Source organism: Carettochelys insculpta, chromosome 18 (genome assembly GCF_033958435.1).
Source record: "Carettochelys insculpta isolate YL-2023 chromosome 18, ASM3395843v1, whole genome shotgun sequence".
Taxonomy (NCBI): domain Eukaryota; kingdom Metazoa; phylum Chordata; order Testudines; family Carettochelyidae; genus Carettochelys; species Carettochelys insculpta.
The window spans coordinates 20,869,474-20,887,546 of NC_134154.1; the positions used below are offsets into that span (position 1 = coordinate 20,869,474).

At 45.0% G+C, this 18,073-nt stretch overlaps 1 protein-coding gene across 6 annotated transcripts in view; it reads left to right on the top strand.

The window, feature by feature from the left end:
- The window catches only part of LOC142022784 (transmembrane protein 132D-like), a 592,725-nt gene that overhangs the window by 365,857 nt on the left and 208,795 nt on the right, over positions 1 to 18,073 (top strand). For all 6 annotated transcript variants that reach the window (XM_075012989.1, XM_075012990.1, XM_075012992.1 and 3 more), the window contains one exon: positions 11,032 to 11,215. In XM_075012989.1, the coding sequence (XP_074869090.1) occupies positions 11,032 to 11,215 (184 nt within the window). The remainder of the gene's footprint in view (positions 1 to 11,031; positions 11,216 to 18,073) is intronic.

Here is an 18,073-nt window from a genome sequence, read left to right on the forward strand (position 1 = left end):
GGGCAAAGAGGGGGCACAAGTATAAATGAAATGGGTCAATAAAACAATCCTCTTCTCGGACATATATAACTATATGGGGGGGGGGCACTTCCCGGGCCCCACGCCCCTAAAGTCCAGCACTGGGGGTGGGCGGCCGGGAGCCCTGCCTCGGTCGCAGCCCTGTCCGGGGCTGGCTGGGGGCCGGGCGGACCAGAAGATAAGACCGGCGAGTCTCAGCTGGCCCCAGGTGTCCCTCAGTGGTCCGGCCCTCGGTGGTGGGTGGTGGGGCGACGGCGGACGGGACGGCGAAGTGCAGAGCAGCAGGTGGTGCGGCGGGTGGAGCAGGCAGGGCGGGCGCTGCAGCGGCCGGCGCGGCATGGGGGGCCAGGTAGTCCACAAGACGGTTGAATGTCTCCATGTAGGCCCCCCATGCCTCTTGGCACCAGGCCAGTGCCCGCTCCTGCAGGTCCAGGCGGCATTGCTCCACCCGCAGGCGCTGCTCCGCGACCTCCAGCTGCCGACGATGGGTGGCCAGCAGCTGGGGGTCCGTCGCCGTCGGGTGCTGTTGCGGGGTCCGCCGTCTAGCCCGCCGTGGGGCCGGTCGGTCTTCCGCCGAGGGGCTTGCCTGGAGCGATGGCCCCGGAGGGGATTCCGGGACCACTGATGCCTCACCGGCGCTCTCTTCCGGTCCTTCCGATGGTGCAGCTGCGGAACACAGGAGGAGGAGGGGAAGAAGAATGGAGACAGGCGTTAGTGTGGGCCCCGAACCGTGACCCTTGTCCCCCCACCCCTGTGCTGCAGGTTCCCCATCCCCATCCCCGGGAGATGCTGCTGTGATGGATGGGGTTCAGGGGTCCCCCTGCACTGCACCCCGTCCCCTGGCGGGAGTGACTCTCACTTCACTCAGCAGGGTCTGATGGGAGAGGTTTCTTAGGCCACAGATGCCCGGTTTCTCTCGGGAGTGACCGCACAGCAGTCAGAGACAGTCCTTCCAACCCGTCCTGGGGAGAAGACCCCAAGGGGTGCTCCTCTGGGGTGTGGCTTTCCCCCTCCTCAGGCTGGCTGTCTTCCAGCTGTCCCTTCCCCTAGCCTCTACCTGCAGCCCCTGCCCCAATTCAAAGCCAGCTCGGCTCCTCCCTCCTCTTTGTTCAGGGCAGAGATGTCACCTGCCAGCTGTAGCCCCAGGATCATCCTTTGCCCCTGGGAGCTATTCAACTTGTTGCTCGTATCTAGCCTGAGTCTCCCTTTTGCACTCCCCCCACTCCATCACATGCTGCTGCTGCGGGGTGTCCCACCCCTTCCTCCCAGGGGACCCTCGAGGTTCTGCTCCCCCCTGCCCCAGGGATGGGCCATGGCACTGTCGTGCGGGGGGGGGAAGAGGGGGCTGATGCACTGCTGTGAGGGACATGGCCCTGCTGTCCTTGGGGCCATGGGCATGTGGGGGGCCCTGGACACATATCTATTACCCCCGCCCCTCAACCCCGGGGGTGTACACCAGAGGGGGGTACATACCTGTCGGTCCACTCCCACGGTCCGGAGATCCCCGGGGGGCGGACGCCCGGCTGCTGCTCCGGGAGGGCGGGAGGAGGATCTGCAGCCCGGACTCTGCAGAGGAGGAGCCCCCCTCCTCCTCCTCCTCCTACCGCGATGGCCCGGGGGTGGGCTCCAGGGGGGGCCCCCAGGTTGCGGGGCTTACCTCCGGGACGGACTCCAGCTGCAGGGCCTGCTGGGGCTCGTCGGCTGAGGTATCAAGGGTGGCCGGAGGGGAGGAGGTGTGCCGGGGGCCCAGGATGGCCCTGAGCTCCCTGTAAAAGGGGCAAGTGACAGGGGCGGCCCCAGATCGGCTGGCCGCATCCCAGGCCCTGGCGTAACCCTGCCGCAGCTCCTTAACCTTACTCCTGACATGGTCAAGAGTGCGGGCAGGGTGACCCCGGGTGGCCAGGCCCTCGGCCAGCCGAGCGAACGCATCCGCGTTCCGCCTCTTGCTCCCCATTACCTGGAGCACCTTCTCCTCGCTCCAGAGCCCCAGCAGGTCCCGCAGCTCGGCCTCCGTCCAGGAGGGTCCCCGCTGCCGCTTCCCAGCCTGGCTGCCGGGCTGGCTGGCCTGGCTGCTCTGGCTCCCCTGGGGGGGGCTCCCCTGGGGGCGCTGGGGGGGGCTGCTGGGCAGCCATGGCAGGTGCTGGCCCTGTTCTGGGTGACTGAGGGACGTGCAGGCTGGCCGCGTGTCTAGGCTGCCGCCTGCACGTTCCCTCAGCTTCCTGCACAGGAAGGGAGGGGGAGGGGACCTTTAAGGGGCTGCTCCACGCGGCCACCATTGAGCTGAGGGGCTGGAGAGAGCGTCTCTCAACCCCTCAGCTGATGGCCGCCATGGAGGACCCCGCAGTTTTGACGTTGCGGGACGCGCAACGACTACACGGTCCCTACTTCGACGTTGAACGTCAAAGTAGGGTGCTATTCCTATCTCCTGATGATGATAGCGGCTTCGACGTCTCGCCGCCTAACGTCGAAGTTAACTTCGAAATAGCGCCCAACACGTGTAGCTGTGACGGGCGCTATTTCGAAGTTAGTGCCGCTACTTCGAAGTAGCATGCACGTGTAGACACGGCTATAAATGCATGCATCTAAATTGTGTGACATAGTCTCCTTGGCACCTGACCCACACCTTTTTTGTTGTTTCCTATACACATGAACATATAAGGCTTCCATCAAACACACCAAGCAGGAGTTTATTGCATTGCAGATACCACTTTATGCAGAAGAGATGTGATCTCCATCTCTCCCGCTTCCATGGAGAGAAAGCAAATGTGTAGCCCAGCTGCAAAAGTTTGAGTCTTCTAAAAAGCTTGTAAGAGGAAATGTGAGGAAAGGAGGAAATTCTGCTTTCTGAAACCAGAGCTGTGGGTATTTGCTTGGAATTTACCAATATCTAGAGAGGAACTGCGAGATTATATTTTGTTAAATATAAAATCTAAAGTTATTATTGGGATCTCTTCCCCAAACTCTTTCTAAGTTGGTGGGATAATGGGGTTCTGCAATTAAAAATTGTATTTTAATTGTCTTCTGTTTTTGGCTGCTGAGTCAGTTAATAGTAGCCCCCCTTTCTCTGTGATTGTTTCTTCCACTTCTGTGGTTTTTGTGCACGTGCCACTCCCTTATGTCTCTGGGTCAATATCCTTCTCCTTCTTATCTTCAGTTCTCTGTTCCTTGAGGTTCTGCTCTCCCTTCTTCCATATGTGACCCTCTCTTCATTCTACTACAATTTGTCTGTGCCTCTCTTTCCCTTTATTAGTTTCACCTCGCTTTCTTCCTACATCCAGCCCACCCAACCTGGTGTACCCAGCAGCCCAGAATCCTCTTGCAGGGGAGCATATTCCTGGTAGCACTTTGGAAACACCAGTCATCACCCAGTCCTTGCATTGCTAGGATTGTGCTGTGTAGGAGCACAGATGTGATCCTTGTCTGCTGCAAGAAGACTTCATTGGAGGGGACAGACTACTAAACAAAAGGGAAGCAAGTGTGGCAAGACTCAAAGACAGAAGGAAAAGATCTTCCCTAAAGCATTCAAACACACATGGACCCCATCTGCATTGGGCTGGGAAATGTTAGAATGCAGCTATGCTAAGAAAAGCCACAGCACCTTGTTACTCACCACCTCTCCACATAGTGTTCAGTCTCATGTGTTAATGTTAGTGGCAGCAACACGTTTTTACTCCTGCTAGCGATAGTTTCAGCTTGTGATTAAGGCACTCGACTGGCACTTAGGTGATCTGGATTACTTCCTGCCTCTGCGGCAGGTTCCCTTTGTAATCTTGGGCAAATCCCTTTGTTTGCATCATTTTCTCATGTATAAAATGGGGACAAGGATGCTTCCTTCACCTCTACCCACTTTCTCTTGTCTGTTTAACAAATTGTAAGAGGTAGAAGCAGTCTTTTACTCTGTAGCTGTACGACATGGAGCACAAGGGGCCCCTAATCTCAAGTTGGGATTTCTTGGTACTACTTTAATACCAACAATAGTGGAGATAACACAGCTATGGGAGTTGGAGTTGGATTCTTGTGCAGATTATGTATCCCATTAGTGGCATCAACAAGGGTGGGAATCTATAGGATCAGTCACAAATGTTAACCTCTTTGCAAATCTTACAGACCTCCTATGGAGTCAAGATAGTGAATGTGGGAGCCCCACAGTCCCATTGTGCCATTCAGATCAGAACCACACAAAATGGGACTTCCACAGTAGCTTCAAGCATTGTTTCAGCCCAGACTGTTTTGAACACAGCTCTGCTTGCCACAGTGAACGCTTTGGCCTTCTCCATACCAGACTTTCTAATCCTAGAATTTCCCACTGTTGCTACCACCCGAACAGCTGCACTCATAGTGGCAAGCAGCCTTCCCTGTAAGTTGTGTGTTTGTGTGGCTGCTCAGGAGAGAGTCAAATGCTGCTCAGCTGATTAGCAGAGCACCCACAATTGGGTTTTTTGTTTCTACTGGTGATGCACATTCGCACATAACTCAGTACACATAAAAATGTATTCTGCACATGGATGGAAAAATCCACACACAGATGGAAAAGAGTAGAGAGAACATTGGTGGTAATGTTGGCCACAGCACTGCTGAACACAGGTAGTCCATGTGCATTTGTGTTTTCACCATCATATTGGCTAGGCCTGTTCTGAGGAGGCTTAGACAGTGACATGGTTAAAACACCAGTAGTTGGCTACTCAATGGAATTCTCTTTCCAGGAAAATCAGGGTCTGTTAAAACACAGCCATCAGGGGTTGTACTAACAAACATGGTGCGTGCTGTAAGGCCATATCTCCACTTCTGGGAAGATTGACTCTGCCATAGTCGATCTCCAGAGTTCAATTTAGCACACCTGGTAGGGATGCGCTAAATTGAATTTACAAGGCACCCGATCAGTGCTGGTACTCCAGCCCCTTGTTAGGAGTAATGGATGTGAATGGGACCATGGAGGTTCCTTAGTGGAGATGGTTCAGAGCCCAAATTAAGGTATGTTGACTCCAGGCATGTAATTAGTGTAGCTGGAGTGGTGTACTTAATTCCACCTTCTGCTGTAGTGTAGACCTCACCTGACATGATTTAAAATTCTTGTGTAGACAGGCACAACGGTATTATGGAATTTTTCATAGTGCAGGAAATTCCATGTAGGACAACTAGAATTTTAAGTCTTCAGGAGTTCATGAAAGATCAAAATATTATAGATACCAAACAAGCGCTGTCCTATATTAAAAGCAAGCTATACTTTGACTGAAAACATCCTGAGCTTTTTATGATGACCCCATTTGTTTGTGCAGATTTCATCACTTACATTTTAAGATGTTTTCAGAAGCTTAAGTACTGAGTGGTATTTCACTTGTTTGTAGGAAATGAAAGAGAAACACATTAGCAATTCAGATACACTCATACTGACACTTGGACAGTTGTCTGCTTCTTCTGATAGATTTGGAATAAAATGTTGCCTTTTTGTCTTGCACTAACTGGAGAGACAGCCCACTCTTTCTTCACGAAGCAAGTGGGAATTTTTGTTAGCTTAAGGAAGATGTGACCTTTTCCTGCCTTTTCCTATTCACGATACAGCATTTTTGGTTTATGTCTCTATAGAAGATTTACAACTGCTCATTATTTTTCAGTTTGGCCATTTTACTACTAGAAGATGGACACTCTGTTTCCTCAGAATTATACGTGTAGAGATATTCATAGCAGTGAAGAGTAAAGTTAGAAGTTTAGGTTAACTCATTAAGTGAAAATTTCTGACTTGGTGGTATTAGGCTTAGCCTGAATATACATCAGAGAACTCTTTACGCTTTGCTATGCATCTTTTATATTAATGTTGAGATCCGTATTGGTTGCTAAAACCTGTCTTGATCTGTCATTTAAGGGGTAAGGAAAAGAATCTTCTATTGCTAGGTCTGGTTCGAACCCTTTTTCAGTGGAAAACTGGGATTTTTGCTAAATTGGGATTTTATGGTGATGCAGTCCAACCAAGAAACCCTACCTGAAGATTTAACTAGGTCCGTGACACTCACGAGATATTGTGGCAGCGTTCCTAATAGAAATATTTTAGTTTAGAGCCAAAATATGTAAGTATTCTGCTTTTTCAGTTCAAATTTGAATATTCAATGAGGAGGAAACCCATGTTTTCTACAGATGTATGGTTAAAAGTGCATCTCATTTCCACAGGAATTGCTTTGTGATCCTTCTTGTTCTTTGACCATGGAGATTATCTAAGAGGGCATGAAAATAATTTCATTTTACTGTGCCCTGCAGTAGCATTTAAAGGAAAATGTGAAACATTGATGCTTCCTAATGAAGGAGCCTTTTCCTCCTGATGTTATTTTTATGTAATATTCATATTCTGGTAGTACCTACAGACCTCAACTGACTTGTACTACACTGGGGTAGTTGCTGTAAATGAATATGATAAATAAGTCCTTACTTCAAAAGTCTTGTGGTCTGAAAGAGGAAGAATCTTCAGCCCACAAAATGTGCAAAACCTTAATATCTTCAATCTTTTTCACCTAGTCCTAGTTCAGGCTTAACTCCACTGACTGTAGGGAGAGTTCTACCTGATGGGTAAAAATTGAGGCCTAAGTTAACTAAGTCCCACAGCCCAAGCCTAACTATTAGCACTAGATCCCATTGATTACAGTAGGACTAAAGCTAGGCAGAAGCTTGAGGACCCTTCCAGATAAGGGTCTGAATGGAGGAGGAGAGGGATAAGCGTCCGGAGGGAGAAGAGATTTTTTAAAATAATAGGAGTCAAAAGGTTGTGTGGTTCATGAGGGCAGAGAATGGAGAGCTCCTTTGATCTTCCTCTGTAGCTTCTCCATCTTTCATTATGCTATCCTCCGATTCTCTTCTTTTCTCCATCTCACCTTTCTTTCTGCTTTCATGTCTCCCTCTTGCCTTCTTGCCTCCTCCATATCTTGACAAGTTTTCACTGATTCTTTCTTTTTTATTGACTCCTGTCCTTGCAGCTGCCACTAGCCTACCCATGTCTTCTCCTCTACAATATCAACCTCCCTATTTGCATGGTGATTGACAGGAGACACTGTCTGTGACAGCACCAATTCTGCAGAGCCAACAACTTGTAGCAGTGGCCACCCATGCAGTGAAAGAGTAAAGAAAGGCAACCAGAAAGTGAGCTGAGAGCCAGGATTTTTCTATACAGTGATTATATTTGTCTCTTTAATAGAAGTAGAGCTGGCATATATTGTAAAAAGCGAGATCAGCATCGTGCTTTTATGGGCAGTGCATTGCCTTTTCCTGTTTATACAGTAAGGCTAACTGAGTTTCAATATCAGCAGCTTTGTAAAGCAGTTTTCTGGTCCTGCTAAGGTCAGAATTAAATATTGTTGCATTCTGTATTAGTTTGCTAATGGAACTTTCATGGGTTTGACATAAAGTGAGGAGGAATTGAATAAAATGTAAAATCATTCAGCGCCATTAATTCTGCCCTTGTGGAATTGATGCAAAGGCTCCTTTTTAAATTCTCACTGTGACAGCAATGACTCAATCCATCCATTAAAGTCCAGACTTTCAGCCATCTGCAGATTAAAATCTCCAAGCAGTGGCTTTAGACAAGAAATTGAACAGAGCTGAAATGATAAAAACCCTGAGCATGTTAGGAGCAATCCTGAACCAGGGCTCTTGTCACAAGTGGTTCTGATCAAGGATGTGGCTAGTTTTCACTCTCTACCTACAGCGACCAGGGAACATTGCAAGGTTTGAAAGTTTTTCTGTGGCTTTTCCATCAGTCAGTTGCTGTGTTGTCTCTCTCTTCCAGTTGTGCCCTCTGAGGCAGGGTTGGTTGAGCAGCTTGCGATCCTTCTGTAATTGGGACATTCCTTCTTTCCTCTCAAGCCATCAGCTCTCATCCCTGCACTCAAATAGATTCAACCTTCACCATTCCCCCCAACACACCTGCGTTAAAGACCATTAAATGACTTCAGTGACTGAGGAGTGAAATCACTGTCATCTTCAATAGCCCTCAAAATGCTGCAATGCTAGAGAACATCACTGTACAGCCAGGGCCCCTTTATAACAGCAGGTGGTTCATAGTGCTCATGTCAGCATAATGTGCAGTAGAATCTTTATTGTTTCAGTGCAGGACATGATTTTCATAAGGTTCGCAGGATCTAAATTTTCTGATTAGTCCTTGCTTTAAATCTCTCTTGTGTGGCATCTTGGCTGTGATTTGTTTGCTCTATAAAGCATTGCATGATGTAGTTGTAACCACCCACAGGCAGACTCAAACTTGGGATATTGGGAGCTTAGTGCAGGAGCTGCTATAGTCTGAGCTAACAACCAGCTGCACCTCAGCTAAGGTGGTAGAGGTGACTCACTCTTTCTGTATGCAGCCTTGGTGCCACTACATAGGACAGTGACCCACACCTAGGTGTGCGGGCTACATAGTGAACAAAAATACACTATAAAAATAATCGGCATGTTAGTGGTAATATATCAGACACTCTGCTGCAGATGATCGAGGGATGTCACAGATAAGAACAGTGTAATTCCTTACTACCTTTCACTCAAAAATCCAAGAAACTTTTGCCAACATCAGCTCGGCCTTGTAACACCCAGAAAGCTTTAAAATGCTATTGTTCCTCTTTTAAAGAGGGAGGAAACTGAATCATGGAGAGTTTAAGGTACTTGCCCTCTGGTGTCACACAGTGAGATGGGCAGAACCCGAATTAGCTTCCAGTTTTGGCCATCTTCCCCTTTTAAAAGGCAGATGCTGCTTCAAAGGAAAGATGTATATTAGTGTCACATTTCAATGGGCAACTGCCTATAGGTTATTCCTTTTGCATGTTGCTTTCACAGGGGAAATATGGTCTGAAGGTTGGAACACAGGCTTTGGAGTCAGGCATTGCTAGGTCTGCCACTAACTCACTTTATCACTTGAATGTCAATGCTCAAACTCTCTCTGCCTCCACTTCCCAGTCTATAAAGCACACATATTTTTCAGGAGTGCTGTGAGGCTTAGGAAATGTGCATGAAGTGCCCTAAGATCCTGGGATAATACATGCACGTGGTTAATTCACTTCTAATTCTTATGTCCCACAAATCCTGCCCTACGAACAGCTATAATCCCCTGTGTGATGGGTTGCCCCACTTTAAGATGTTACTTGAAATACTGAGATACCACTGAGACCATCTGTTCTGCAAGCCTGAACAGCCTTTAACGCTATCTTGCTGAGCCAGGTTCTTGAACTTCCTCTAGCACACACACAGCCATACAGAATAGTAACAGAGGGAGCCGTGCTAGTCTATACACTATCAAAACAAAAAAAACAAGGTGAGCAAATCTTGATTATCTTTTTCTGATTTGTCCTCCTTGCTTGCTGTTTTTGGTTCTCTGTGCCTTAAATATTGAGTCTGTTCTGGTCTGGCTATGGTCTGAAGAAGTGGGTCTGTCCCACGAAAGCTCACCTAATAAACTATTTTGCTGGTCTTTAAAGTGCTACTTGACTGCTTTTTGTTTTGACAGCCATACAGACATTGAGATCAGCTCTGGGAATACTCAGCTTAAGGGACTTGCCCAAGCACTGGGCTGTCCATCCCTTGGAGTTCAGACTCATATTGGCCGTGTCTACACTAGTCAAAAACTTCGAAATGGCCATGTCAAAGTTTACTAATGACGCGCTAAAATACATATTCAGCGCCTCATTAGCATGCGGGTGGCCGCGGCACTTTGAAATTGACGCGGCTCGCCGCCGTGCAGCTCATCCAGATGGGGCGCCTTTTCGAAAGGACCCCGGCTACTTCGAAGTCCTCTTATTCCTATGAGCAGATGGGAATAAGGGGACTTTGAAGTAGGCGGGGTCCTTTCGAAAAGGAGCCCTGTCTGGACGAGCTGCGCAGCAGCGAGCCGTGTCAATTTCGAAGTCCCCTTATTCCTATGAGCAGATAGGAATAAGGGGACTTTGAAGTAGCCAGGATCCTTTCGAAAAGAAGCCCCGTCTGGATGAGCCGCGCAGTGGGAAGCCACGTCAATTTCGAAGTGCCACAGCCGCCCGCATGCTAATGAGGCGCTGAATATGTATTTCAGCGCTTCATTAGTAAACTTTGAAATTGCCATTTGCATAGCCATTTCGAAGTTTTTGGCTGGTGTAGATGTAGCCATTATAAAATCTTCCTCCTCCTTCAGCCTCTTCCCCCTCCCATTTATGAATTGCACATACTGGGTTTCAGAATAAACAAAAAAGTTGATTAACTAGAAAGAGTGGATTTTCAATGACTCTAAAAGGTAACAGAACAAAGCAGATTGCTGAACAAATAAAACAAAACATACAAGCTAAGCTTAATACGCAGAAGAAACAAGTTGCAAAATGTGATTTATTATCTTAAATATTATTTTAGGCAAGTTTCAAAGTTTCTGTAGCTTGGAGTTCCAGTTGCTTCTCTTTTCAGGCTGGACTCCTGTCTCTGTGTGTGCTCCTGTCTTGCCTTCCCTTCAGATGTCTTGAAGAGTATTTCTTCCTGGGCAGACAAGCAATGCAGTAGAGTCTGGTTTGCCTTCCTCCTCACTCTTAAATAAGTTTTCTATAAGGCAGGAATCTTCTGTTTCCCAAACTTGATCCTCTTCTTTTAGTGGAAAATTACAGATGTCCAAGACAGTATTTAGCATCAGTGACAGGACCACCTGACCTACTAGTGTCACAGCTACATCCCAGGATGCCTCTCAGGAAGGAGAGAGACTAGTATCTTCACAATTTTGTTTCTTCCTAATAATCCATCCAGGCTGTTGGCTTGTTGTCTAGTGGGTGTCTCTGAAATGTACACCGAGTTTTAGTCCATATTCCTACATTTAGATACAGAACTGATACAGGTATTCAAATTGGATGATCACATTCAGTAAATCATAATCTTTCCAAAGACATCTATCTTACGTGAGCCATCTTGCATAAAGTATATCCGAAGTCATACTCATAGCAATATTTCTGTGAAGAATACGGGTGTAACAATACACAATGCTTTGTTAGTATAGGTGCAATTATACTGATGGCTTGTCACTTTTTTTCCCAGTGCAGACAGTTCTTCCTCCGAGATCATGCAGATTGATTTTGAAATTGAAGACTTAAGTGATCTACCTGGGACCCAGCTTATCACGTGGCAGGTTGAATATCCTGGACACACAATATCTGATCTAAGAGTCTCCACAATCTACGTAAGCCAGAAGGATCTTGTAGGAGTCCTGCCTTTGGCCATGGTAAAGAACTTCACTTTACTTTGAGATGTCTCTGTGTTGTTTACTGCTAGAAAAGAATAAGGATGAGCTCCATTGTAATGATGAGGGTTTTCTTAGGACTTGAGTGCAATGCTCTTACCTTGATCAGAGAGAACCAATTACAATTTTTGTTCAAGAGCACTAATAACCACAAAGCTAGATAATTTATTTCATTTCTTTAAAGTATTAAGAATATAATTAATATTGATGTTAAAATATAAATTGATTTAGTCAAATCAAACTGTTAACAGTAATACAAATTAAAATTAGATAACTACGAAACACACAACTTAAGAACAATTGGTCAAGTTTTCGCATGAATGCAACAGTATGCATTGACATAATGCATATGATTAAATTGCTCATTTAATCTTGCAGTCTCTGTGGGGCCTTATTTAGCAGCTTCTGATTTCCCTTGTGGAAAGAATAGGCTCAGGTTCAATTCTTTAGGTATCTGAGATGGTTCTTAGAGATGTGTGATCAGATTTGCTTCAAGCATAGGTAAATCCATTCCCAATGGTAGCTTATAACTGTGCATACATACGCACTTGCTATTATTAATGGACACCCCCCTTCTCGAAAAAAAAAATTAGGATTGGTCTTTCTGGGTAAGCCACCCCATACAGGAGTTCAAGTGTCCTGTTCTGGATGTGCCTGCCCTTAAGCCCATGAGTACTCCGTTCGCAACATTTAAATTTATGCTTATGCTCAAGTATCTTTCTGAACTTGAAACTTTTATTGCTTTTGAAGAGTGGCTCTGATTTGTGTTGGGGCAACCAGTCAAAATGTGTCATATTCCAAAGAACCGTGAAGTATGTAGAGAATAAAACATACTATGCAAAACCATATATCTACTTTCCATTATCCTGCTCCCAATGATATCTCTATAATCAAGATGCAAAAAAGATGCTTAACAACACATGTAGCTTTTTGACCTTGGTCTCTTCTAAGAAGACACTTGGACACTCCAGATTCACACTAGAAACAATGTGTCAGGGATAACATATAATCATCTGAGATTTGATTGCCCTCTGTCTGCTCCTAGACCATCAATTAGAAAATATTGACACATGTTATTATTTAGCACTGAAAGAAACATAAAAATCAATCATGAAGTGTTTAAACATAAAAGGAACCTGGATTGTTGCCTAGTGACAGCCAGTTAATTATTATGCCATTAGTGAAGGTTGAGGGTGTTATTGTGCATGTCAGAACTACACACAGCTGATATAGGCCACTATTGTAATTTACCAACTTTAGAACAACTTAGTTGTCATTTTGATGCTCAACTTCCCCAAATGGTATTTCACTTCTCTCTCTCTGTCTCACACTTTATTTAAAGGCTCTAGTTTCCAATGCTGCATCAGTTATCATAGTTGAAACAGCTGCTTCCATCTGGGATTGTGGTCAACTATCACATTCTAGCCATGGTTTTTTTAATAAATGCTCTACTCTCCAGGAATATTTTCATAGGCTAGTTCTCACTGACAAGTAGCAGGTGAGCTCTGCCACTCTGTTCATAAAGGCACATCTACACTTTCCAAGAGAATGACCTGGTCAGGGTTGATCTTCTGGGGTTTGATTTTGCAATTTTGCGCACTTGTTGGGTACATACTAAATCAAACTATCAGAGGTCAACAGTTGACCCCTGTACTCCTCAATCTTGTGAAGAGTCAGGGAAGTGTGGGAAAGTTTCTCCCCTCAACCTCCCTCAGTGAAGAGGGCCAGATAAGTCATTCATAGATATTTCAATTCCAGCTATGCAATTGCCATAGCTGGAATTGTGTAGCTTTAATGTCTAGTGTAGATCTGCCTTAATAGAGAGAGGCTTGAGAGAGGTCGGATCTGGATCTGAACTTCCACAAAGTTTGGAGGTATTCAGAGCTGATACGTAGATCTCATCTAGTTTATATATAATGTATATTATTGGTGATTGTGTTTACAGCATTATCTGCTTGAAAGAACAATGTGTTGCCTTCCTTGCAGTGCAAGTGGAGGAAAACACTATTTCTGCCTGTGCATCTCCATAACCCAAAACACAGCTTGAGAGAGCAAATCATACTTTTCAGCCAACCAGTCTCTCAAACAAGGAACAGTCAAGTGCCTAGTAGCTGGTGCAAAAACAACCAGTACTCTGTCATCAGTTGACAGATAAATGGGCCTTATACTCAATAAGTCTAGAATTGTGCAGTCATATTGTTATGAAATGTATAAAGTATCAGCGGTTGACATTTTGGAGAGCAACAGGTGTTTGGGATAGAGGGTGACAGAGGAAGCATAGATATATGGCAGGGGTCTCATGATTACTGACAAACTGAGGGCAGAGTTAAATTTTTTTGCATCATCTGCAATGTTTGTGAAGAATTTGAAAGTGTCTGTAGCACTTCAGTCTGTGGTGAGATATGATGATCCAGGTGCAGACCTCTCAATATGTTTAACTCTTTGTCATCTGACACATCAGAATTCCCTGTGACCTTGCCAGACACATAGGTGTGTTTTTTTGGTTTTTGGTTTTTTTAAATAAAAGCCATATGCCAGAGGCTGTGTCCAGGAACAGGAAGAACAGCAACAAAAGCAAAGCTGTTCAACTGCTCAGATACTTCTGTAAGTTGGGACCCACTCAGGTTAGCATTGTTGGGCTTTCATTATTTATGGAGTATGTAATATGGAGTATGTTTGTAGGCATCAAAATGCAGTGTGATAAGACATGGTGATTAGAAGGGAATCTTCAAAAGAACACTTTCCCATCTTAAAATTGTATGCATTTTTATAGGCTACCGCTTAATATCCTAGCACCCTTCTCTGTTCTGCAATTTCTTTTTGATTACTGTCTTGGATTTGTGATTCAGTAACAGCGGTTTATCAGTCAGTTTGAAGAACTGCATTTGTTAAGATAGAAAACTCTAAGAGAAAGATAATTAAAATCTGATTAATGCAGCTGACTGGAGATTCTATCTTGTGTGGTATCAGCATCAAACTTTACTAGAAATCACCTATCCCCATTAATATCATTAGGACTGTTGCTACAACCTTACCTTTCCCTAATACTGGTGGCGGTTTTCTACAGGAAGTCAGCATTCTAACTACTGGGACACTGGCAGGACTATTCAGCAGGTTTTGTAGGGCTCTAAGGTACTGATGAAAGAAGCTATGCCATGCATGTTACGGCTGTGTGGGCAACATAAAGACCAGCCCTTTCTGACACTTTAATAACTAAGCTCTTTCTAATTTTAAAGCATGACAAAATCCATTTAGGTAAGTTATGGGTGAGAGCCAAGCATGCTCTTGCCAGCAGGAGCTGAGGTAGCACAGTGGAAGACTTGTTTCATTCAACGTGCAGTACATGTGCCTTACCTTGCATTGGAATATTAATCTGCACCCCCCTGTGGAAGCTTGAATGTGGGAGAATAATGCCTTTTTAATCAGCTTTTTTTTAAAAGTGATCTGAGCACAAATGAAAAGTTCCCTGCAGCCTGAAATACTCTAGCCAGACTGGTGTGGCATAGAAAGCAGCAGAGCCACTTCCCTGTACTGCCCCACCAGCATGCGTCTGTCATCACAACCTCTCTGGAGCGGAGTGTAAAGCATTGTCCATGACCATTCAGTCCTGATCACTTTGCTGAGACTGCTGACGAAAGGGCCAAATTCCAGTTAGCGCCAATTGCAATATGGAGGCATGTCTGTTAGGGACTGCAGTGAGACATTTTGGGACTGAGCCAGAGCCCATGCAAGTTAATGATCTCAGGGCAGGTGTACATAGTGCAGTTATTTCAAAATAACTATCCTAGCATCTATGCAACATAACTGCTATTTTGAAATAGTTTCTAAATAGCAGTTGGCTTATTTCAAAATAAGTAAACCTCATTCTACGAGGAATAGCGCCTATTTCGAAACAGCTATTTTGAAGTAGGTGTTGATAAGACAGGGAATAGAGCCTATTTCGAAGTAAGCCATTATGCATCCAATGGCTCTATTTCAAAATAGGCTGTATGTGTGTAGACACTGTATTTCGAAATAGCTAAGTGCTATTCCAAAATGTATTTTTGTGTATAGCAGCATTATTTTGAAATAAGATATTCTGGAATAGCCCTTCCAGAGTAGCTTATTTCAAAATAAGTCTGTTGTATGGGCATACCTCAGAGGGACAACTCTCTTAATCTGTAGCTTCACAAAAACAAGCAGTCCAGTAGCACCTTAAAGCCTAACCATTTCATTTATTAGGTAATGAGCTTTCATGGGTAAGATCCACTTCATCAGATTTGGAGCAAAAAACCTAGGATTCTTATTTTTGGTCCGTATCTGAAGAACTGAGTCTTACTCACCAGAGCTCATTACCTAATAAATAAAATGGTTAGTCTTTAAGGCACTACAGGACTGTTTTTTTGTCAAGTTAATGAGAAGTCTGTTTATTTAAATGGGCTTTGAATATGATACTTTAAGGGAGGCTGCCAAACAACCTCCAGACTTTTGGTTGCTATTGATCTGGAATGGAATTGATCCAATGACCCACGAGTGAAAAACTCTTATCACCAATCCTCTAAGTAATCCTGCCCCCAAAACAGTTGTATTTGGCTTATGAAACAGAGTAGCTTTGTTGGTCTCTGACTGGCTGCAGGTTTTATTTTCTCTTTTATCCTTTTACCCTAGAATTACTTAAATCCAAAGATAAGAAAGGACTAAACCACCTTTCAGATTCAGGTGATCCAGAGGTCCCCAAAGTCATTGTTCACAATAAACAATGATGTCCTGACGATCAACCAGCCTTGCTAGTCCGTAACTCAAACACGGTCAAATTTACCGTAAAAAAGCCCTGTTATATCCAGATAAATCACTTTCGATATCTGTATATGTAGTTAGATTAGGGTGACCACCTCTTCTGGCACTAGGAGTACATGGCTTATCATCTGCTTATGCTTATTTGGAGTGCTACAGGTTACAAACAGAACATGACCTATCACCAAAATTGCTTTGCAGTGCATCCTGTAAGCATCACAGAAATGTCATGCCTTATTTACATAAAAGGGAGGCATCCTGCAGAGCATGGAGAACGAGGTGGACATTCATTCCCTTTGATGGATTATTATAGCCACCCAGCAGTTAAAGAAGTTTGGGCCAGATTCTGCTCTTGGTTACATGGGGCAACTCATCAGTAATCAGTGTGACTCTGTGAGTAGGTATCTATAGCCAATGTTATTTTATTGTGGTGTAAATGCAACTCATTACCTAATGTTTCACTTAGCGGCAGTTCCACCTTAGTGTAGCTGAGCTTGGTGTGGGTCTTGCTCTGCCACTCCCTCACCTCTCAGGTTTCAAAATGGTAGCAGAACTACTTTGCAGCCCCATCCTAACTGCATGCCCCCTCCTATTGGGAGGGATTAGGGCAGCGGTGGCCAACCCCCCAGGCAGCTCTTTGAGCCATTAAATGTGGCTCCTACTCAGAGCCGCACGGCAGAAGTGCCGTCCACTGCTCTGTACATGTGCCCCGGTGCTTGGTGGGAGAAGCATGTGGCAGCAGCAGTGCCAGTAGCGCCAGCATTGAGTTTAAGCAGGGGACTGGGGAGGCTGGCTCTTGGGGAGGGGAGGGGTGGGGCATTGGTTTGGAGCAGGGAGGCTGAGGGTGCCTGGCTCTGGGAGAGTGAGGAGGAATTGGGTTATAGCAGAGAGCTGCAGGTGCCTGGCTCTGAGGAAGGGGGAGGGCATTAAGCCATGTATTATATATTTAGTTTTATCTTTCTATCGATCGATCTCAATATTTATACCGTAGATCGATAGATAGATAGATAAAACTAAACATATAATACGTGATTCCTTGCACTCTATCCACATGGCTCTTTGCACTCTGTACTTGTCTCTTAGTCCCTAACTGGTTGGCCACCCCTGGATTATAGGATCTTCTACTTCCATCCCTGGTCCATTCCACCCACCACCATGTCATTCAGTTGAGGGAACCCCTGCAGAGCTGCAATGCACAGTGTCTGCTGTTTGTATGCACCCTACACGGCCTAAACCCTTTCCCACTCTGCTTGTGGTTCTGTTGTCTCCTTTGTACTGGCCCTACCAAAGCCTCAGTGTTTCATTCCTTGATGGCAGATGGAGAGGCCACTGTGTATCCTTACAGTATCACTGGGGGATCAGCTCCTCAATAGACAGAGCCCAGCTCCTCGAATACAATTGTAGTTTCATATCCTCTGCATACACATTCAGTCTCTTCAAATATGCTGCTAATGGGCCATCCCTATGATCATGGACCTTATCAATTCCTTTAAAGCCCTTGGAAATGTGAAGTTAAAGTGGTGTTAGTGCCATTCATTTTTTACCTGAAATTATCATCAGTATCTCCTCAGCATAATAACATCTCAGCAGCCCTCAGCTCAGCAACCCTCTGGATGATGTACCATGACAGCCAAAGAGACTCTCCTCCTGGATTTTCCAGATAAGGCATCATCTTTTCTATTCATCATCAAGAGCCAGTGCCGCAGGTTTTATTTGACTTGTTTGTGGGTTTTTTACCCTCTTCTTATTAAATCATCGATTGCACAATATTTATTCAATTTCTTTACTGTTTTTGCACATGGAATCATAGGGTTGGAAGAGACCTCAGGAGCTAGTTCGTAATTATGAAATTTGCCTTTTGTTGAACCACAGTGATTTGGAGTAGCATAAGAGATACAAATAATGCAGAAGCCATCTATGTATGTGCAAGATAATTTCTATTGCATATAGGCAGAGGGCACGTTTAATGTACTGGTAAATGAATGAGTCAGAATCTGATCTGTAAATAATCATTTTTAAAAAATGATTAATCCTAACAACTAAACAGGTCTGGGTTGGTGTTAAACT